Source organism: Bos indicus, chromosome 28 (assembly GCF_029378745.1).
Source record: "Bos indicus isolate NIAB-ARS_2022 breed Sahiwal x Tharparkar chromosome 28, NIAB-ARS_B.indTharparkar_mat_pri_1.0, whole genome shotgun sequence".
Taxonomy (NCBI): domain Eukaryota; kingdom Metazoa; phylum Chordata; class Mammalia; order Artiodactyla; family Bovidae; genus Bos; species Bos indicus.
Genome location: NC_091787.1, coordinates 10,282,270 through 10,306,690, shown reverse-complemented (window position 1 = coordinate 10,306,690; position 24,421 = coordinate 10,282,270). Strand labels below are relative to the sequence as shown.

The 24,421-nt window shown below is 38.7% G+C and overlaps 1 protein-coding gene across 3 annotated transcripts in view; it reads right to left on the bottom strand.

Annotated features, from left to right (window-relative positions):
- The window catches only part of RYR2 (ryanodine receptor 2), an 832,848-nt gene that overhangs the window by 353,401 nt on the left and 455,026 nt on the right, over positions 1-24,421 (bottom strand). For all 3 annotated transcript variants that reach the window (XM_070781954.1, XM_070781952.1, XM_070781953.1), the window contains 5 exons: positions 8,275-8,393; positions 7,809-7,942; positions 6,350-6,591; positions 1,900-2,092; positions 609-825 (listed from right to left, as the gene is read on the bottom strand). In XM_070781954.1, coding sequence (XP_070638055.1) covers positions 609-825; positions 1,900-2,092; positions 6,350-6,591; positions 7,809-7,942; positions 8,275-8,393 — 905 coding nt within the window. The remainder of the gene's footprint in view (positions 1-608; positions 826-1,899; positions 2,093-6,349; positions 6,592-7,808; positions 7,943-8,274; positions 8,394-24,421) is intronic.

The window sequence follows — 24,421 nt, the reverse complement described above, 5'->3', positions numbered from 1 at the left end:
AATTCAGTGTCAGTGTCAGGATAATTTCATATCTATGCAAGAGAAGAGCATGAATAATGGCTAACATTGCTTGGGTGCCTATTTGCAAAGTATGGTGCCAATATGTTCTTTATTATACATTGAACATACTCTTAGCATTCTAGTCAATGAGATGAGTAATTTTTTCAAGTCTCAGAGCATGCACTGGATCCAAGACATTTTGACTCTAGAGTTTATGATCTGAATCTCTACCTGAGATAAAAGTCAGTTAAATCACTTTAAAGTGCCAACTGTATATAGACAAGAAGAAGAAATTTAAAATTCCACTACTACCTTAGGTAAAAAACACTCTAAAATTAGTAAGCGTTGACTTAGGTTGCGGTCCAATTGTACATTATAAAATCAATTTAGTGACTTAAAAACACTTTTCAAAAACAGAATAGACTCAAAATGAGTAAGTGGACATGGTAAAGGTCAGCATTATTTTATGAAACTTGCTGCACTTATACATATAAAGTGTATTACTGTGAAATGCATTCCTACAGGTTGCAGTCCAAGGAGTCTGAAACCCACTGAATGTAGGAATGGCTGCAATTCAAACGTTGCCATCACAGCTGATGGTCTGGTACCTGGCTGGTGTCCACTGGGATTGGTGTGAAGGCAGCTTGTGTCAGGGAAACCGTGGGGCCCAGGAGGTCCCGCGTATAAGTCCTTTCTTGCTTGTACTCTCGGCTGTGCTCCACTTTCAACTTCTCTTTTGGCAGCACAGCTTCATAACAAGGAGCATACCCAGGCGGAGGAAGGAATTTAAATTCTCCATGTCTCCCCCCAAGCAGAAAGCGTACTCTAAAAAGGATGCATGTCAGGGTAAGTTATATCTCTGGCATACAGAAAAGTTTCGTAATCAACAAAATTCAAGAAATAAAGTCTTAGTATAAAATTAACTTTGTCAGAAGTCACATCTTTTCCCCTAAGAACCATCATAAAGTCAGTAACTAAGAGTTTAAGAGCCTCTAATCATAAAAGTAAAACCTGATTAAATTATGTTAATTGCTCAGCAAAAACTTATCACTCTCTGGAGAAATAATAAAAGTACATACACCATATTCCTATGTGAATGAAATACCTGTCTGTAGTATTTGGTCATTTAATACCTCAAGGTGCCCAAATAACCAACAGAGAAAGACAGACTTGATCTAAATACCTATATACCAATACTTAAAATTACAGGGCTGGATGAGATCTGATAAAAAGAAAAAACAGTCACCTTGTAGCATTCAACTTCCCTGTGAAATTCCTTAGGGGAACTCATATGACACTTCCTGATACTGAATTATCATTTTAATTACTCTTTCTGTAAGCAAAGGGTTAGAGAAAACCACCTTGACCCAGCTGATCATAAGCAGATTATTTACAAGTATAACAAGTAGAGGGTGACAAGGAAAGGCATCATCTTGACCTGATCACCCAAAAACGTGTCATTTCTGTAGAAATGAGAGGATTTGGAGTAATATAATGAAAAGAAAAATGAATGAAAATAAATATAAAAAACTTAGTGACATTTTTAATCCAACATTGTGTATTTACCCTTAGTAAAGAAAAAAGTACACTTTAGTGGACTGGAAATATTTCTGGATGCTGGATAGAGTAAGATATATTAGACTGAGTTATTTAAATGGCTGGATATATGGACAAAACACTCAGCCTCCTGAGATTCCCCTCTTGAATTAATCTTATCTCCAACCTTCAAGGAACAGGTTGCTTGTTACTTCAAGGAACATTTTGCTACAGGGCAAAAATGCCCTGCAGATGGATGCCCAGGAGAGCAGGTTAGTGAAGCGAGTGTGATGGCAGTGCAGAGTCTTCTGTGAAAGAATGGGAAATGAGAAAGCAAACAGACCAAAAAACAGTGATACTAACTTGATTCCTGCAGAGAAACTGACAACTGGAAAGAAGAGGCCATCAATGTTGAAATTCTCAAACATGCCTTGAACAGGTTGTCCATTAATTCGGAAGGAGATGCTTGGGGCACTTAGATCTAGACAGCAACTGATGACATCATCAGTTCTCAAGAGATGCTGGTTTGGTGAGCTGACCGTCCGGGCAATACAACCTGTGGGGAAATACATTTAAGGAGGATGATGTCTTTTTATCTCAGAGAAAATCATCGTCAGAGATTAAGTCAAAGATTTGAATAGGCAGTGACAACGAATAGTACTGGACTACAATAAATCTTGAATACATATTCACGTTATATGTCAGATCTTTAATCAAAAAATGTTGCTTTTTTTAGGAGCAATGCTACTTTTATTGTAAAATGGACCTTCTGATATGCAGAAAATTTTGCATGCAGATGGACGGTATTTGATACAGATATCATCTTAGAGTTGATAACATAATGATGTCGGGAAAACCTCTAGGGACAGACTTGAAGTCAAATATCTACTTTACCATCAGCAAATTACTTAACCTCTATAAGCCTTGATTTCTTGTAAACCAAATGCCATTGCTTTGCAGAGTTGTTATGATAATTAAATTAATGTTATACAAGAACAGAGTCTCAGACATGGAAGGTATTCACTTCAGTCCCCCATCTCAAAGATTAAATTTCCTTTATTTTATAAAATAAAAACATAAAAGGATACAGAAGAAAACAGAAAATATGATCATTTGTGCATTGTTTGTTGAGAGACAATATGCATCAATTGGTTTGTTTCTGTTCTATAATTTATTTCCTACATTTCCTTGGTTGGCTTCTTAAGTAGGAAACAACAGGATACACATTGAGGCATGAAAATGATACTGGATAAATGTCATTTCTTCCCCTGGCCAACCTATGATCTACACTCACTCTTGACTGTATCAGAACTTCTTGGCCTATGAGTCCTATGGGCAAACTGGAAAACAAGAAGATAAGATTCTCCCAAACACACATGCTCACAAATGTGAACATACAGTATTTTTCAATTTGAGCAAAGACAAAAATAGATTTGATGATGCCAGCTTTGAATTTTTTATAACACCTATTTAAATTTTCTAGCATGTCCAGATTTTTATCAACAATATGTTCAAATGCCAATAGTAGGGCAGATCTACATTATAAAATATGTAGATTTTTAATTTTACCGATATTCAAATTTGCAAGTGGTAAATTCATTATGAAGTGGTCCCTCTAGAATTTCCTAGATATAATAAAGGGAATTGTTTAAGAAAATCATGCAAAAAGCAACAGAACTCACAAAGGTCTGTATTCCTGTCTGTATCAAGATGTGTAGCTGATAATGTGGTTATACAGATATTTGTTGCTATTTACTCATTAAGTCATGTCCAACTCATTTGCGAGCCCATAGACTATAGTCACCAAGCTCCTCTGTCCATGGGATTTCCCAGGCAAGAATACTAGAGTGGGTAGACATTTCCCCTCCAGGTAATCTTCCCAGGGTTACCTGGTAGATTCTTTACCACTGAGCCACCTGGGAAGCAGTCAACAAATATTTACTATAATCCAAGTATTCTGTTCAGTCTGAGGAATGAATATGCTAAAACTAATGACTGTCTAAAAGTCCCCATGGTAAACTGTTTTGTAATGCCTGAAACAATTAGGTTAGAAAGAAGAGATCACTAGCAACCAACCTAAGCCCATGGTTTCAGTGGCACTGACACTGCTGAATCTGCTAGAAGCATTCTCAGGTTGCATTTATGACTTAATAGGTGTATCAAATCAATATGAGAACTACATTCCTATTTCCAACATTAGCCAGAAAGGAAGATAGCAGTGGGCTTTTCATAGGTCCTATAAGAGAATCCTTACCTTTCTTTCCTGTACTATTCTCTGACATTCCTTCATTCTATTATACCTAAATTCTTCAAAAGCACCGAGATTTTTTTCACACTATTGACCCTAACATACAGAAGATGTGGATGCTGGAAACAGAATCATTATTCCCCGAAGAGGAACACAGCAATGCCGTGCAAAGTTTAGGGTGGGAAGAAGAAATGAAAACAGATACCAAAATTTTTGCTGATGAACCAAACTCTGGTACCAAGGAACAACTCTACTCTCCGATCACAAAAAGCTGTTTTTTTTTTTTTTTTTCCCCCTAGAAATCACAGATCCTTAATACTTTAAATTCTACCTTAAATATTAGAAAGAAAAGGAATAGGAGAGTGAACCTGAGAAGATTATGTGACTTAAAATGAATTTAACCATGGTAACTCAGTCAGAAGCCAATTAATTTAGATCTGCCTTTATTGATCATGAATCTAAAATTAACAAGCGATCCCAGGAGCTTAAGAGAACACACCTATCAACTACAGGCATGGTAGAGCACATATTTTCTTGCCATTTGGAAAAATAGTCAAGTATGTTCTCTTGATATAAATTCAAGTTTCAAGATGATTTTCTCCTGAAATTCCACAAACTATCCTCCTTTCTGTGATAGATTCACTGAATATTTTTGTTGCTCCTATCATTCTATTTAACAGATACTTAGTCATAAAAGGCATATTGGACACAGTCCAATTCCGGAAGCTCTGGGTTCTTCCCACGTATTGATAGAAAAAGCTTCAAACTAAATGCAAACTTCACCATTTAGTGAAGTGACATTATATGGCTGAAATTAGATGCAATGCAGCATTAAAAGAAAAAAAAAAAAAAAACAGAGTAGTGTTTTGTTTTCCCCTAAATTCTATGTAATGGGAAAACAAGTGAACCTGTTTCATTCATCCACCTGAAGACCCATTTTGTGTGCAGTGATGTGTGAAGGTACAGAGAGAGGATGACATCTAAAGGATAATAGTTGAAATGTATTATAAAACAGACATTAATTCTATTTATGTTTTTCAGGTCTTCTGAAATTAGGGCTCTTTGCCTTTTTGGTCAGTAGAAAAATTTTCGAACGAGCATTGTGACTCTTTCTGACCACCACAGTATACAGTGTATATAAGATGGAGCACACTGTAGCCTGGGCCCCAACAGCTTAGACAAAATATCCAAAATACAGCTTCATCTCTTCCAGGCTACTGAGCTGTTGGCACTGAATAAAGGGAAGATTTAGTAAACATTACTGTTCAACACAAATATAGAGTGCTTTCATTTATAAACCCCCTTACCACAGACTCTTAGGCTTTAATTAAATTTAAATTAAAATACCTTTTCATAATTTATGATTTATACAGCATTAATAAATGAATATCATTTGATTTGCCCATAAGAGGTAAAGTTCAACTTTTTGTAATGTAAGAAACCTCTGCATATTTTCTGTAGGTTGTGTGTGCTCAGTCCAACTCTGTGATCCCATGGACTGTAATCCACCAGCTCCTCTGTCCATGGAGTTTTTCAGGAAAGAATACTAGAGCAGGTTGCCATTTCCTACTCAGGTGACCTTCCCAACCAAGGGATCGAATGTGCGTCTCCCGATTCTCCTGTGTTGGCAACAGTCTTTACCACTAGCGCCACCCGGGTGTCCCCTTCTATAGGTTAAATGTGTTATAAAACCAGTTTGGATTCATTCTAAATGCAGCTTTATGAATATAAGCATAAGTCTGCAGGATGCTTGGGGCTGGTGCACTGGGACGACCCAGACGGTATGGGGAGGGAGGAGGGAGGAGGTTTCAGGATGGGGAACACATGTATACCTGTGGCAGATTCATTTCGATGTTTGGCAAAACCAATACAATATTATAAAGTTTAAAAACAAAATAAAATTTTAAAAAATTATTAAAAGCTAAACTTTTAAACAGAGCCAATGAAAATAAATCTTTTTAATAAATCAGAAAACAGTATATTTTTATATATTACTAATTTTTAATATATGTCCAATCATTAAAGCTTAGGGTTGTTAGCTAGTGAAATGAGCTATACATTTATTTTTTAACAGCTCCACACTTCTGAAACAACACATCATTTGATTTTGGACTGTTTCTTCATAATACATTTAATAAATTACCCATTCCTGACATTAAACTATCAACCAAGAGATGAAACTTAGTCTTTTTATTATGATTATTGTCCAGGATTTTTTTCTTTATTTTTGGTTCCTGTTTATACTGGAAGCTAAAGCTTTGCACGTACCAACTAAAGCAAGTAGGAAACATTTAAGTTTTTGCATTCAATTAGTGAATCAGAATGCCACTTCTGATATACATCATTCATACACAATGAAGTCTTTTAGAGACGTACTATAATTGTAAGAGTTTTCTTTTTCCTCTAGTGAAATTTTGCTTTTGACTTACCACTTTCATCATTTTAGTGTTGCATTTTTGAAATCAAAGTATCTGACATGAGCAACACAAATAGGTTATGGAAATGTAGAGTCAGGGCAAAAGATTTCCTTCGAGAACACTGTGAAGGAAAATGGATGGTACTTACCTGACCAGAGGTGAAGGCCATCAAATCCGTAGGAGAAGAGGTCATCTCCGACACCATTTCCACCCCACTCTTCACCCCCTCCAGGGTAGGGTGAGTACCCCTCTGTGGAAGCCCAGCCCACTCGCAGGTGAGTGGCTTCAGCAGTCACAAATGGCTCAGTGTGGTCCACCATCAACTCATAATACCACTTCTTATACTGTGCAGATCCTTCACTGACACCCAGAAAAATATTGGGTCTCATGCTTTGAAGAGATGGGAACAGTATATGAGAAAATCCAAATAAACCTTTCATTGTCTCAATTTATTACATCATGCTATCCTGAATTAGTCCTGCTTTTCAAAGATACATTCCATTGACCAAGAAGTTTGTTTGGGTTTCCAAAACATTGTACAGAAAAACCCTATTGATTTTTTTGGGCAACCCAATGTTTCCTTAAGTGCAAGAAATTATTGAAACAATCACTGAAGTCTACTGTAACAGCCAAACTTACAGTTAATGTTCAGTGACTTATGTTTGCTTTGGGGAAAATTTGGCTACATCACTCAACAGTCCACTACATTTTTTCTTAACTGTTCTTCAACCTATTTTCATATCATGAATCATATTTAAGGGGAGACACTCAGGATAGCATCAGGCCCCAGAATTAATGGGGTTATTATTAATCCAGGACATAGAGACATTTTCCTAAGCTAAGCTTTGTGTCATACAAGGTTTGAGGCTGACACAAGTCATAGCCTTAGTGAAGGAACCAAAGTGACTAATCATCTTTGTTGTTCTCTACGTCTCGCTGTGAGGAGTCTCTAGTTAGTTGTATTTTAATTGCAATTTATGAAGAGATCCTAACTCTAAATTAACATTAGGGATTAGAAAAAGTCTCAGGAATACCACTCATTAACAACAGGTCTAGTATAGAAAGAACAATAAAGGAAGTCTCAAAGCAATCTTAAAAAAAATACAATATATTTGTGTTTAAAAAAAAAACAAACACAGAGGAGAAATACATTCTAAACCCCACATTTTTGTTTGAAACATGGTGAAGTAGCAAGTATTTCCTGGAAAGCTGCTAAAAACTGTGCTAAGTGTATCAAAGTCATTGCTATCACACATAATGTCTTCTTAATTATATTCAATATTATCATTATTACATATGGAAGGCATTATAGCATGGTGGTTAAGAGCTCAATCTCTGGAATTAGACTCAAGTCTCATTTTCAGTTCAAACATTTTAATTTATAAAACACAGATAATAGTAATACTTCATGCACACACAAACAGTGTAGAATGCTTATAAAAAATCTGGCATTGTGGCTGGCACAGAGTACCCAATGAACGTCTGACACCTTGGAAAGTAGATCTAACTGGAAATGTAGTTTCACTGATTTGTGGAATTTATTGTATTTTGGATATCTGAATTCTTGTTATACAACCAATTTGGTGACATGGTCTATCTGAACCTACCTGCTCACGTGGTTCACAAGGCGTGTCTGCAATAACAGGTCTCTTCCTGGCAGAAGATTGTCACAGATGAGATGCTGGTTAGAACGGACTGCTACTCCATGGCAAACACAGAGAGAGCATAAGACATCCAGAACCTGAAAAGTGAAATCCCTTTCAGCTGGCTCTCATTCCCTTTTCAGATTCAAGCATCAGCAGTAATTTCCACAAACAGAAACACATTCCCTCCAGGTACCTCTGACCCAGTCACTTTAAACCTGATAGCAATGTGTCCACTTATTTTCCACTACCTGAGAACTGCTCCATTCTCCCACTGGTGCTATGCATAAGCACTACATAGTATTATCTGATGGAAATTAAAAAGTAAAAAACATGAAAAATGTGACACACCTTTTAAAAATTATCTTTTTAAAGAGTATGTTTGAAATTATTCCAGAATTCATTTCAGGCAATAAAATGGTTCACTTACCTTGTGATTTCTTCCATGCTTGTCTAAAAGTGAGATAATGGATTTTATATGGCCTTCTTTAATAATATTTAGAGCTTCTGGACTTTCTACTAACACACAGTGTAAAACTTCAAGAATACCTAAACAGAAAATAAAGAAAGGGGGCAATATGATTAATTAGTCTACAATGATCAGTGACTTTGCTCCTCTCTATGTGTTTATTGAGGTGTTGACTGAACATAGTACAATTATGAGCTCAATGCGTTTGTCTCCGAATATCTGTGATTAGGGACAGCTGGTGTCTGGGAGGCAGGGTTGGTAACCAAATATGATAACAAGTGAGAACAACGCAAATATACAGTGTTCAGCTAAGTAAGCAGGTAACCCTGCCTATAGAGAAATGAAAGGAAGTAACATTTAAGTGGGGCCACAGAGAACTCATGCACGACCATTTTCCAGACGGGAAACATGGGTTGACTGAAGTCTTGAATGCTGGGCAGAGCTGATGTGCCTGAGGTACAAAGCCAGTAGGAGATGGAACAGGTAGATTATGGCCAGTTTAGGAAGATTTCAGACGCTAAAAGCATAATTCTGCAGCAATGCATCTAACCCATGGAGATCATTACATTCTTCTGGAGATTTAAAGTCAAAAATGTTTCTTGGTTTACAGAACAAGAGAAATATACAAGATTACACAAAAAGAAAAATACAGTATTTAAAACCTGAATAAGAATGGTGATATTTTGGGGCAATAGTCATCAGAGAGGACAAAATAGAATATATATTTTCTTACAGTTTAAAACAGAAATTAGAAATAAATCTCATTATCAGAAATTTTCGTGTGAAATTGCAAAGCTAAATGGGTCCATGTGTATTTGTACTTTCAAAGCAAGGCTGCCTTGTCAACAGAGAGAATGTAGCTCATTTGCAGCAATTAAACATAAAATTAGAACCTGTGATCACTGTCTGAGAGCTACATAGTACTAAAAAGGATCTCAAAGGAACCTTGTAGAAAGGTTTATTCGTTTCAAATGGAGATCACTTTCTTAGAACAGAAATGTAAAGTACTCAGGTGTACAAATTGTATAGAAGTAATTCACTATAATTGTCACAAATGACACTTGATCTGAGCCCCAATCCATTACAAGGGCTGTTAATGCTAATTTCTTCACCAATGACTTAATTCTTCAAAATATATAAATGTAAATTTGGTGAAAAAAAAATACCCAAAAAGGTTAAATTAATTTTTGGTGTGGTTCAATATCTGTTGTTGTATACCAAAAATCCATTGCAGTTGAAAATCAAAGAAAGTAGAAAATAATCATACAATACACTAATGGATAAATTAAAGAAGATTTTTATATAAAGTTGTGGAAATTATTTCTGCTATTAAAAAAGTAAGCAATAAAATAAACTCCTTTATTCCAAGCACAAAGAAACTAAAATAACAGAAAGGGAAAAGCATTTTTAATAGATTAGTCATCCTGATGTCATATGTCATTCTGATGTTTTTTGTTTTCTTCCTATTTCATATTACTATAGAGCACATGGCTGGCTATATTTATAAATAATGTTGTACTGTGTATACACATCCATTCATTGACACATCTTCTTGGCAGTAAAAGTATGACTCTGCAGCAGTGCATCCTAACCAATGGAGCTCATTCACTCTCCTGGATGTTTACAGTAGAAAATGTTTCTTAGTCTCCACAGCATGAGAAACATAAAATAATACAAAGGGTGCCTTTGCACTAAAAAGGCAGAGTTGAGTGGCTACAGCAACAAAGCCCTGTGATCCCAGAGCCTAAAATATTTACTATCTGGCCTTTTACATAAAAAGTTTGCTACTACCCAAAGCAATCTATAGATTCAATGCAATCCCTATCAAGCTACCAACAGTATTCTTCACAGAGCTAGAACAAATAATTTCACAATTTGTATGGAAATACAAAAAACCTCGAATAGCCAAAGCGATCTTGAGAAAGAAGAATGGAACTGGAGGAATCAACTTACCTGACTTCAGGCTCTACTACAAAGCCACAGTTATCAAGACAGTATGGTACTGGCACAAAGACAGAAATATAGATCAATGGAACAAAATAGAAAGCCCAGAGATAAATCCACGCACATATGGACACCTTATCTTTGACAAAGGAGGCAAGAATATACAATGGATTAAAGACAATCTCTTTAACAAGTGGTGCTGGGAAAACTGGTCAACCACTTGTAAAAGAATGAAACTAGAACACTTTCTAACACCATACACAAAAATAAACTCAAAATGGATTAAAGATCTAAACATAAGACCAGAAACTATAAAACTCCTAGAGGAGAACATAGGCAAAACACTCTCTGACATACATCACAGCAGGATCCTCTATGACCCACCTCCCAGAATATCGGAAATAAAAGCAAAAATAAACAAATGGGACCTAATTAACCTTAAAAGCTTCTGCACATCAAAGGAAACTATCAGCAAGGTGAAAAGACAGCCTTCAGAATGGGAGAAAATAATAGCAAATGAAGCAACTGACAAACAACTAATCTCAAAAATATAAAAGCAACTCCTACAGCTCAACTCCAGAAAAATAAATGACCCAATCAAAAAATGGGCCAAAGAACTAAATAGACATTTCTCCAAAGAAGACATACAGATGGATAACAAACACATGAAAAGATGCTCAACATCACTCATTATCAGAGAAATGCAAATCAAGACCACTATGAGGTACCATTTCACACCAGTCAGAATGGCTGCGATCCAAAACTCTACAAATAATAAATGTTGGAGAGGGTGTGGAGAAAAGGGAACCCTCTTACATTGTTGGTGGGAATGCAAACTAGTACAGCCACTATGGAGAACAGTGTGGAGATTCCTTAAAAAACTGGAAATAGAACTGCCTTATGATCCAGCAATCCCACTGCTGGGTATACACACTGAGGAAACCAGAAGGGAAAGAGACACGTGTACCCCAGTGTTCATTGCAGCACTGTTTATAATAGCCAGGACATGGAAGCAACCTAGATGTCCATCAGCAGATGAATGGATAAGCAAGCTGTGGTACATATACACAATGGAGTATTACTCAGCTATTAAAAAGAATACATTTGAATCAGTTCTAATGAGGTGGATGAAACTGGAGCCTATTATACAGAGTGAAGTAAGCCAGAAGGAAAAACACCAATACAGTATACTAACGCATATATATGGAATTTAGAAAGATGATAACAATAACCCTGTGTACGAGACAGCAAAAGTGACGCTGATGTATGGAACAGTCTTATGGACTCTGTGGGAGAGGGAGAGGGTGGGAAGATTTGGGAGAATGGCATTGAAACATGTAAAATATCATGTATGAAACGAGATGCCAGTCCAGGTTCAATGCACAATACTGGATGCTTGGGGCTAGTGCACTGGGATGACCCAGAGGGATGGTATGGGGAGGGAGGAGGGAGGAGGGTTCAGGATGGGGAGCACATGTATACCTGTGATGGATTCATTTTGATATTTGGCAAAACTAATACAATTATGTAAAGTTTAAAAATAAAATAAAAGAAAAAAAAAAAAGAAAAGAAAAGTTTGCCAATCTCTGATATAAATGTAATTATTAAGAAAAAAACAGGTAGTAGATTTTAAAAAATCAATTATTTCTGTAAATAAACATTCATGAAAGCCAATAGCATTTACACACCTAAGTATATTAGAAAAGATTAAAGACTAAATTTTTGGAAAGAATGGCACATATCAAAAATGCAAGAATAGCAATGTGAAAATAAATCTCTGATTTTTCTCATGTTCAGCCTATTTTAATGGGTTTTCAGAGTTTTGAGTTATTATCAAAAGTTTTTTTTTCCAATGGAGCCATATCAGATCCAACAAATAAGCAAACAGTTGAAAAGAATTAACTGCCACTGAGAAATGAAATTTTTCCTGCCATACCAATAAATAAGGATGTTACAGTCCTCAGCAATTCCAGCCCTCCAAGATGAGCTGGTGAGCCCTAAGGGCACTTAGGAAGGGGAAGAATATCTGCAATACAACAGCCATCAGGCTGCAGCCACTCCCTAAGGTGAGCCCCAAGGGAGCTCAGGATGTGAAAAACCCAGATAGGTGAGGTTACATATCAAAGGAATGATTTCAGTAGCCCAGACTCTTGCATCTCGCCATATACAGAGAAGCAGTAAATTCCTTAAGTTGGTATATCTGGTTTTCTTTCATTAACAATAATCTTTTAATGGTCAGACTGCCTGCCCTTTACTATAAAACTTTTATATAACCTGGCTCCTCCCCTTGCCTCCTGGGAGCACTTGTCTCAGAGTTACTTGAGATGCTGTCTCCCAGGCCTGAAGTCCTACAAATTCCCACAGAAGAAAACATAACTCAACTTCTAGGTTGTCATTATTTTTTAAGTCAAAACCTCTGATTCTGAAAATAAAAAGTGGAAGAAAACAGTTTTTAATTTCAACTGTTGGAATAAAATGCAGGTAAACTTTTTTTTTTTATAATAAGAAATTTCTAAAGGAAAACAAACTAGAAACAGAAAAAGAATAATTTTCAAAAAGTCAAGACTAGCAAGACTGACAGCAATATGCGTCTATATAAATCATGCTGATATATGCCTCAAAAGCCTGTTTAAAAAACGAGAGAAACAATGCTAAACAGTATAATGGGAATAGTTGACTAAAGATGATTTAACATTTAAATTTTAAATTCACTGAATAAGACCCAAGAATGGCAATACCACATAAAACTTACGGTGAGCTTCTCAAAGAAAAACTTGAAACCTTGGTAGATTATAACAGAATTATCTGAATGAAAGAATTATGAGTATGCCACATGGTGTTAAAAAAAAAAAAAAAAAACACCCAAATACGACAAAAACTTTATTTTATAAATTTAATTGAAGAGGAAAAGTTAAAATTTTACTTCCTTTTGCCTCTGTAACTCACCTTGCCCTTTGCAAAGTCTGAATCATGTAGGTCACATAGTCTCAGAAAGTGGGGACTTGCCATACGAGGAACTGGAGTTTATCTCACTCACTCTTGTCCTGCTCTTTGCAATCGCCCAGCCCCTGCAAACCTGCTTAATCATACCTGTCCAGGCCAGGCATCACCCTCCCCATCTTAACCACTGTTCTCCCATGTGCAAAAACCCCTTAGTTTAAACCAGCCTTAGTTTAAACCTCTTAGTTTAAAACCCCTTAGTTTAAAACAACTGGTGTTGCCCACTACAGTCTGTCTATAAAAACTCTGTAATCCCTTTGTTTGGGGCTCAGAGCTTGGAGTGTTAACTCCTCTGGGCCTGCCAGCATAATAAACCTGAGTTCTCCAACTCTCCAAGTGTGGTGCTTAGTTTCTCCAGTACTGGTTTCTGCAACATTTCTGGAGGCCCCGGAGAGATTCCAACCATGCCGGGCCCTTGAGCAGCCCGACTGGTGGCTCGGCCTGGCTGGAGTGAAGGAACCCTGAGACAAACGAGGAGGCGCACCACCTGATGGTATTCAGGGTCTCTTTTGGACCAGTGTTCTGACTCTCCCGACAGCTGCACCCCAACTGGACTCAGTAGAGGGACGGACCAACTCGCCAGGAATGGCCACGGGATAAGGTGAGGCTCCGGGGCCGCTCCCCAAGCAGGAACCTATCCCAACAACTGATTACCTCGTTGGGGCTCGCAGGAAGGGAGCATCAGATAGGGAGACCTGGGGACTCAGGAGGAAAAGAGGCATCATGACTGATAACCTCCTTAGAGCTCCCAGAAAGGGACCAACTGCTAAAGAAACCTATAGACTCAGGAGGAAGGGAGGCATCATGACTGATAACCTCCTTGGGGCTCCCAGGAAGGGCCCAACAGTTAAGGAAATCTGGGGACTCAGGAGAAGGGAGGCGTTGTGATAGTCTCCGAATGATTGTGAGTGCCTGATTGTTAGAATGGAGTGAGAGAAATTTTTCTTTTTGGAAACTACAAAACCAATTCTTCTTGCATATGCGATTAAAAACAATTAGCTTGTAAAAAGACCTGCCCAGGGAAAAGCTTGAAGTTAACCCTTTCCATGTCCTTGAAATACACAGCCAGCTTTGCCTGAGACCTCACCCTTGGGCAAATTAGAAAGTGAAGTGGGAAAAAAAAAAAAAAAGGTTGGGGGGGAGGTGTCAAAGAGGTATTTTAAATCTCAAACAGAAAACTGTAAGATCTCTGTCAGTCTGTCTGTCTGGATTTATGTATGTCTCAGTATATGTCTTTTTTCTGATAATATTGTTGAAGTTGTAAATGAGTTCTAATTTAATTGGCCTAAAGAAAAGTAAGCACTTACAAATCAAACAATTCTAAATACAAGAAAAATTAACCTAAATAAATTTCAAATTCAAGTGAATTAGGAAATAGTCAATATTAAATATCAATATTAAATATTAGTATTAATGTTTGCTGATCTAATAAGAAAGTAGGATGTATGTTTTTAATAAAGAAGATATAAAAAATAAAATTACATTTTATAAAGGGAAAAGAAAGTAGGTCTGACTTACGGGTGGCTGTTACACAAAGTGATTAAAAGATTTGTGGAAGGTGAACCATGAAAAAGTTTTGCACATGGTTAGGACTGACTAAGTTTAAAATAAATTTAATTAAGCTTACCTAAGTGAGTTTAAAGTAAGCTGGTGCAAAAACCTAAATTCGGCCTTTCTCTTTGTTAAGAGGACATACTTTCTTCAGATGTTGAATGCTTTTAATAATAGATTTAAGTTTTATTACCTCTTAATTGCTCTGTTCTATATTTACCTTTGAAATCTTTTGTTAACTTTAGCTAAGTAAATAACTATTATTTCACAGTAACTTATATGATCCTATGTGACTGTTATAAACCCTTTTGATATTTACCGACAAAACTTCCTAAATAACTTGACTGCTAGCTAACTTTGGGATGCTTCAGAGGGCCCCTGAGACATCCCAAAGAGCTATTAAGCTACCTAGGTTCATTGAACATGTTAAATTACATGGGAAGTACTGTTAAAGGGGTGAAAAATCTTTTCAGGTTATGCTGTACGGTTGATGTTACTAATGTAGATATTCTAAAATTATGTGAAATTCATATAGATCTGATATGCCCTGATAAAATATGGTCACATAATTCTAGTTATCATATTAAAGTGTTATAACCAGGTTTCTTTGTCAATTGCAATAGAATCAGATTTTAAACATGCCTTCTATGGTTTTACTCTCATGCCTTTAGAAGAATACTGCTAGTTCTTCAAGATTTATGGAAAAGACTTTCTAAGATTAAACAGATAAAAAAAAATTTTGTTATTAACAGTAAGCTAGTATCAGACTGGAATTTGGTCTTCTTTCTGTTTAGAGAACAAAGTTTTCTTAAAATGCAGGTTTCGATAACAGATTATGAATTTCTTTGCCTTTAAGTGATATATATGCTTTTAAAGTCTTTTTGTTTCTTTGGTAAAGTAAATAAACATTGTTTAAGATTATGGTACATGTAGACAAAGCTCATTCTGCTTCTACAAAAAATAACCCAGATGTCCTGAAAACATGGCGATAGTCTGCTCTTAAATCAGGAAATTAAAAATGGATAAACAACAGCTGAAAATCAAAGAGCCAGGGCTATGGGAAATCCAAGACAGCTGCTTGGCTTTTCCCAGCTCCCTGACAGACCTCATTTTTATTTGATGGGTTAAAGCCTTACCTGGCTACACTGTTAATACCCTCACAGTGAGTTCTTCAAAAAAAGAAAAAATTCTGTTTCACTAAACCTTAAGTTCTAGTTTCGTTAATTAAAGTCTGTGCTTACTAAGACTCACTTGTGAGATAGTTTCTTGTTATGTTCTATTGCTAAAAGGTTTAATTAAATTATTAAAAAGAATACTCTTAAAATTGTTTCTAAAGCTTATCTCAGTCTTTGGATAAAGGTCAGATGCTCCATGATATACAACCAGGAGATTAACACTTGGGTGGCTCAGAGGTTAAAGTGTCTGCGTGGAATGAGAGAGACCCGGGTTTGATCCCTGGGTCAGGAAGATCCACTGGAGAAGGAAATGGCAACCCACTCCGGTACTCTTGCCTGGAGAATCCCATGGAGGGAGGAGCCTGGTAGGCTACAGTCCATGGGGTCGCAAAGCGTTGGACACGACTGAGTGACTTCACTTCACTTCTTCACTTCACTTCATAATCATTTAACGGAGACAGATGACCTGGGGTATACTGTGCTATACCTAGTGGAAGTTCTTGACTTAAATCCTTGCTTGTGAACTTACTTATGACTGCTAGCTATATTATTTTCTATGTAGCTTGTTTCAGAAGATTATCTCTTATGTTACCAAATGTGTGACTGAGCCTGTGATAAAATGCTGATACGTAGTTCCCTATGAGATCAATAATTATAATAATGTAACTCTAGATATGGGAAGAAGCAACAAGAGAAAATATTTTCTTGGGCCAAGAAGTTAGTAAGACAGGTATGTTCCAGAGAGTTTTGCTACTTACAAGGCCTGGTTTAGTGATAACACATTGAGTGGCCTGTCAATGGAATCTTCGTTAGACCTGGGAAAGAGCCTTCCCAGCACCGCGGGACACAATGACCATGAAATGCCCCCAAACACGGTCAAATATGTGGCTATAAAGGGGCCCTGCTGACTGGAAGTTAGCCCTTGCCAGCTACCTCTACAAAGATTAAGTCATGACCACTACAAGATGCTGACCTTCAACACCCCCTTGAAAGGAGTTCAGGGTGGAGACAAGAAATAAGGCACTCTGTGCTCTGAGAAAATCCAGAAAAACAGGCCTCCAGATAGTCAGATGTTTTCAGGTAAAGATTTGTATGAGTCCAAATTCTTGCATCTTCTCATACCTAGAGAAACACTAATGTCACGAACCAACGTCTGGACCTGGTTCTCCTAGCTAGCACCTCAGCAGCTTTCCTACATCTATTAATCTTTGGGCCATATATCTGTAACTTTCTTGATAAGTTTGTTTCTCCAAGTACTAGTATGACAAGAATATCCCCCAGCCAACACCCAGACAGTGCTAGAACAAGCTGCCTTACTCTGTGGACTCTCATTGCCCTCCGTAAATGAACCCCAAGGTCCTCAGGCTATTCTCCCTTTGAGATCTTATATGGGAGACCACCTCCAGTGATTAATAAAGCTCAAGGGAGACCACCAACAACTAGCTGACCTGGAGATGTCCCAACACCTCCAGGCCCTGGGAGAAGTCTTCCACCATATCGCCCGAGAAACCTGAGAAAGGACACCCATTCCACCAGGCAACTGAGTTCACCCTTTTCAGTCAGGAGATGAGGGATGGGTTAAAGATTGGAAAAAGGAACCACTTCAGCCAGTTTGGACAGGCCCTCACATGGTCGTCCTAACAACCCCTACTGCTGATAAAGTTATGGGTGTCGTCCCTTGGATCCACCACACCAGAGTCAAGAAGACAGACTTCCTGTGATGAGGACACCTGGAAAGCAGTTCAGGACCCCAAAAACCTCAAGGGCTGGTTCCAAAAATAATGACCCTCACCCATGAAGGATGCTGAGCCCTGCTCTAGTCGCTCCAGGAGCTGACTAGTCAACACACTGCAGAAGCTTAAGGATTCTACAGCCTTGCTCCAGCCACACTCCAGCAGCTGGCTGGTCAACATGTGGTGGAAGCCTGAGGATCCAGCTATCAAATTATCAATGGATCATAAAAAGGAGAGAGGAACTAGCAAACTCCTGGGGCAACTGGAACAATATCTGGAGCTGAACATTGTGACTCCTCCCTTTAGCCAGTCCTCTCTTCATGTTCTTTGTGGCAGTCTTGTTTGGCCCTGTATTCTCAATGCAATTACCCATTTCACAACCTCTTGGATTGAATCCATAAAGTTACAATGGTAATAGCTCAATATAGCTCCTAAATGATGGGGAGCCTTGAATATCCTACCAAAACATGAGATGATGCTTTCTACAAGTGATAGAAGCATCAAGAGAGGGGAGTGAAGAGGAAGAGTTAAAATTTTACCTCCTTTTGCCTCTGTAACTCACCTGCCCCTTTCAAAGTCTGGATCATGTAGGTCATGTAGTCTCAAAAAGTCAGGATTTGCAATACTAGGACCTGGAGTTTATCTCACTCACCCTTGCCCTGCTCTTTGCAATCGCCCAGCCCCTGCAAACCTGCTTAATCATGCCTATCCAGGTCAGGCATCCCCCTGCCCATCGTGACCACTGTTCCTACAAGCATGAGACCCCTTAGTTTAAACCAGCCTATTAACAGCTAGTGTTGCCCACTACTGCTACTGCTAAGTTGCTTCAGTCGTGTCCGACTCTGTGCAACCCCATAGACAGCAGCCCACCAGGCTCCCCCGTCCCTGGGATTCTCCAGGCAAGAACACTGGAGTGGGTTGCCATTTCCTTCTCCAATGCATGAAAGTGAAAAGTGAAAGTGAAGTCACTCAGTCGTGCCCGACTCTTAGCGACCCCATGGACTGCAGCCTACCAGGCTCCTCCGTCCATCGGATTTTCCAGGCAAGAGTACTGGAGTGGGGTGCCATTGCCTACTACAGTCTGTCTATAAAAACTCTGTAACCCGTTTGTTCAGGGCTCAGAGCTTAGAGTGTTAACTCCTCTGGGCCTGCCGGCATAATAAACCTGAATTCTCCAACTCTCTGAGTGTGGTGCTTGGTTTCTTGAGTACTGGTTTCTGCAACATAAAAACTTTTATAGAAATGATTTGTGAAGTTTCTAATAATGACACAGAAATGTATAATATAAACTTTCAAGACTAGATACAAAACTGGATATATATTAGGATTGCAACTATGTAAAGTATATTTATTGGTATAATAATACATCCATTTCAAAAAACATCAGAAGTTATCACATCAGGATGTTAGTGCGAGTTATTGCTGGAGTATGTACAACTCAGTTTGAACTGGCAAGCCCACTTCTATGTGGATTTTTTCCACTAAATATGTACTACAGTGGTACATGATCCAAGGCTGATTTAATCTGTGGATGCAGAACTGCACATACAGAGCCAACTGTAAAGTTACACATGGATTTTCAGTAGCACAGATAGTTGGCAACCGTGAGCCCCAGGATGTTCAAGGGTCAACTGTTCTTCTCTTCCAAAATTTAGTCCACTCAATGAAAGGAGCACACAAAACTTTTAAAGTAGAAAATATTTCTAGGTTCTGGTTCAAGCCAGCGACATTGGCATGCCTGGCATGCTGCAGTCCATGGGGTCGCAAAGAGTCAGACATGACAGAGCGACTGAACGGAAAGACTAAAAGTGACGTTGGAAGATCCTGAACTCACCTCCTCCCAAGAACACACCACACCTACATGTGTATATGGAACAGTTTCATTTAAAGGAACTAAAAACCTGAGTGAGTCCTACATACCAGGCAAACATACACAAAAACCCATCTTGAATCAGGTGTGAAAGGCTTTTACACGATCTTGCTATAAACTCTACTCTCAGAGCCATTTGCCTTAAAATGTTTATGGCTGTAACTTCCTGAATTGTTTATATTGTCATGAGCAAGAAAAATCTTTGAGGATGTAACGAAGTGTCTGGAAAGAACTTAATGATACTGGAAACATCCAAGTGCTGGGATGGGACAGTATGCTCCTCACAGCGTTTCCTGCAGGTGAAGTATGGCTCAGTTTGCTTTTTATCATGAGACTTACATGCTTGTTACTTGGCTTCTAAAACTAGGAGAGCTCCATCTGGGATCAAACTTAACTGCCCTACTTTCTGATCATGGCTCATGCCCAAGGCTTTCCAGGATTGAACCAAATTTGTTGAGAGTCTGTATGGAAAAACGGGAAATAAGCCACAGAGCAGAATTCTTGTATTTGGTCTAACTTTGCCTACCAGGAAGAATCTAATCAGGAGATTTTACCCAGAGTCACTGGTAAACTTTCACCAGTCCATTTCAGAGAAGGAGTGAAAAGAATCAGACTGGTAGCGACTCTAACACAGGAGACCCTCTGGAATCAGTTGTGAGAAATAATACATGCAAAGTTTTTAGAACAGGGTTTGGATCCAAGTATTGTTATATAAACACCTGTTACTATTTTATGGTTGTAACAAAATTACATAAGAAACAAATAAAGTGAAATAAAAAGGACCAGTAAGGAAACATTATAAACTATGTTTCCCTTTAAACAGAGGATAAAAATTAAAAAATAGAAAAAAGTAGAGAAATGCTGAATGTACAACTCTGATTAGAAGAAAATTTCAGGAAAAAATAAAAACCCATTGATCAGCAGCAACACAGAAAAGCTCATGTGTAAATCAACTATACTTCAACAAAATTAAAAATAAAAGGTGAAACTTCATTTCTGTCCATGGCAATGGGACAGAAGTTCAGTACCCAAGAGGACTAGAAACCAATCCTGTAAAATGTAGAGATCACTGTGATTTTGTTTTTAATACACAATTTTTATTAAGTGAGTCCTTCCTGGATTATACAGCTATTGTAAGAAAAGATTTCCTCTTTTATTTCTCTAGTTAACCAGGATTCTGTAGAGTAGATGAGTCTCAGTCGTTCAGCTGTGTCCAACACTTTGTGGTCCCATAGACTGTAGCCCACCAGGCTCCTCCATCCATGGGATTCTCCAGGCTAGAATACTGCTATTTCCTCCTCCAAGGGGTCTTCCAGAACCAGGAACTGAACCCATGTCTCCTACATCTCCTGCATTGGCAGGCAGACTCTTTACCACTGTGTCACCTGGGAAGCCTGGATTTTGTGGAATGCCACCCTAAAAGACTACATGCAGGGAGAAACAAAAACAGCAAAAGGAGTGAACACTCCCATCTTCAAAACAACTATGGAGACTCTAAAGAGGCAGGATGGAAATCTGAATTCTAGGAACTGCCCAAGAAAACCCCTGGGAGACAAAGGCTGTCTTGAATTGGTGGAGATACTGGCTGTAGCCAAGTACCCAGGATAGGTGGGACAAGTCTTAATATAAGGCTGCTGTCAAACAACTGCTTACCCTTGGCTGCAAAATGGGTAGCAGCAGCCCAGGAGGCTGGAGCCAGTATAATTTTAGGAGAGTACTAGAATCCTCCAAGGACAGGGAAGCGACCATAAGAGGTGCCAACTGACCACCCGCCCTTGGGAATTCACCCTTTCACATACCCCTCAACTAAATTTTTAGGTGGCTGGTTAGTTAGAGCCTAGGGAGACCACTTCTGTATATACGCTCCTTTATGAGGTGTAAAGACCTGGCCATTTTTCTATAAAGGCCATCTTTCTAAAGGAGCCCCTAAAGTCAGGAAGGGTGCCCGTTCTCAACAATACTATTCAACATAGTTTCGTAAGTTTTAGCCACAGCAATCAGAGAAGAAAAATAACTAAAAGGAATCCAGATTGAAAAAGAAGTAAAACTCTCACTGTTTGCAGATGACATGATCCTCTACACAGAAAACCCTAAACACCCCACCAGAAAACTACTAGAGCTAATCAATGAATATAGTAAAGTTGGAGGATATAAAATTAACACACAGAAATCCCTTGCATTCCTATAAACTAACAATGAGAAAACAGAAAGAGAAATTAAGGAAACAATTCCATTCACCACTGAAACAAAAAGAATAAAATAATTAGGAATAAATCTACCTAAAGAAACAAAAGATCTATATGTCAGTTCAGTTCAGTTTCTCAGTCATGTTTGACTCCTTGCAATCCCATGAATCGCAGCACGTCAGGCCTCCCTGTCCATCACCAACTCCCGGAGTTCACTCAGATTCACATCCATCGAGTCAGTGATGCCATCCAGCCATCTCATCCTCTGTCTCCTCCTGCCCCCAATCCCTCCCAGCATCAGGGTCTTTGTCAATGAGTCAACTCTTTGCATGAGGTGGCCAAAGTACTGGAGTTTCAGCTTTAGCATCAGTCCTTCCAATGAACACCCAGGACGGATCTCCTTTAGGATGGACTGGTTGGATCTCCTTGCAGTCCAAGGGACTCTCAAGAGTCTTCTCCAATACCACAGTTCAAAAGCATCAATTCTTCGGCGCTCAGCTTTCTTCACAGTCCAACTCTCACATCCATACATAACCACAGGAAAAACCATAGCCTTGACTAGACGGAACTTTGTTGGCAAAGTAATGTCTCTGCTTTTCAATACGCTATCTAGGTTGGTCATAACTTTTCTTCCAAGGAATAAGCGTCTTTTAATTTCATAGCTGCAGTCACCATCTGCAGTGATTTTGCAGCCCCCCAAAAATAGAAAACTATAAACACTGATGAAAGAAATCATGCTGTTGCTGCTGCTGCTGCTAAGTCACTTCAGTCGTGTCTGACTCTGTGTGACCCCATGGACTGCAGCCTACCAGGCTTCTCCGTCCATGGGATTCTCCAGGCAAGAACACTGGAGTGGGTTGCCATTTCCTTCTCCAATGCAAGAAAGTGGAAAGTGAAAGTGAAGTCGCTCAGTCGTGTCCGACTCTTAGCAACCCCATGGACTGCAGCCTACCAGGCTCCTCCATCTGTTGGATTTTCCGGGCAACATAGATGACACAAATAGATGGAGAAATATACCATGTTCATGGATCAAAAGAATCAATATGGTGAAAATGAGTAAAGAACCCAAAGCAATCTATAGATTCAATGCAATCCCTATCAAGCCACCAACGGTATTTTTCACAGAACTAGAGCAAATAATTCCACAATTTGTATGGAAATACAAAAACCCTCGAATAGCCAAAGCAATCCCGAGAAAGAAGAACAGAATTAGAGGAATCAACCTTCCTGACTTCAGAATATACAACAAAGCTACAGTCATCAAGACAGTATGGTACTGGCACAAAGACAGAAATATAGATCAATGGAACAAAATAGAAAGACCAGAGATAAATCTATGTACCTATGGACGCCTTATCTTTGACAAAGGAGGCAAGAATATACAATGGAGAAAAGAAAATCTCTTTAACAAGTGGTGCTGGGAAAACTGGTCAACCACCTGTAAAAGAGTGAAACTAGAGCACTTTCTAACATCTTACACAAAAATAAACTCAAGATGGATTAAAGATCTAAATGCTGCTGCTAAGTCACTTCAGTCGTGTCCGACTCTGTGCGACCCCGTAGACGGCAGCCCACCAGGCTCCCCCGTCCCTGGGATTCTCCAGCCAAGAACACTGGAGTGGGTTGCCATTTCCTTCTTCAATGCATGAAAGTGAAAAGTCAAAGTGAAGTCGCTCAATCGTGTCCGACCCTCAGCGACCCCACAGACAGCAGCCTGCCAGGCTCCTCCGTCCATGGGATTTTCCAGGCAGGAGTACTGGAGTGGGGTGCCATTGCCTTCTCCAATCTAAAGATCTAAATGTAAGACCAGAAACTGTAAAACTCCTAGATGAAAACATAGACAAAACACTCTCTGACATAAATCACAGCAGGATACCCTGTAACCCACCTCCCAGAGTAACGGAAATAAAAGCAAAAATAAACAAATGAGACCTAATTAAACTTAAAAGCTTTTGCACAATGAAATAAACTATAAGCAAGGTGAAAAGACAGCCTTCAGAATGGGAGAAAATAATAGCAAATGACGCAACTGACAAAGAATTAATCTCAAACATATACAAGCGGTTCATGCAGCTCAATTCCAGAAAAATAAACGACCCAATAAAAAAATGGGCCAAAGAACTAAATAGACATTTCTCCGAAGAAGACATACAGATGGCTAAACAACACACGAAAAGACGCTCAACATCACTCATTGTCAGAGAAATGCAAATCAAAATGACAATGAGGTACCGTCTCACGCTCATCAGAATGGCTGCTATCAAAAAGTGTACAAACAATAAATGCTGGAGAGGGTGTGGAGAAATGGAAGCCCTCTAACACTGTTGGTGGGAATGCAAACTAGTACAGCCACTATGGAGTACAGTGTGGAGATTCCTTTAAAAACTGGAAATAAAACTGCCTGCATTTCAGTTCAGTCACTAAGTCATGTCCAACTCTTTGCAACCCCATAAATCACAGCACACCAGGCCTCCCCATCACCAACTCCTGGAGTTCATTCAAACTCATGTCCATCGAGTCGGTGATGCCATCCAGCCATCTCATCCTCTGTCATCCCCTTCTCCTCCTGCCCCCAATCCCTCCCAGCATCAGAGTATTTTCCAATGAGTCAACTCTTCCCATGAGGTGGCCATAGTATTGGAGTTTCAG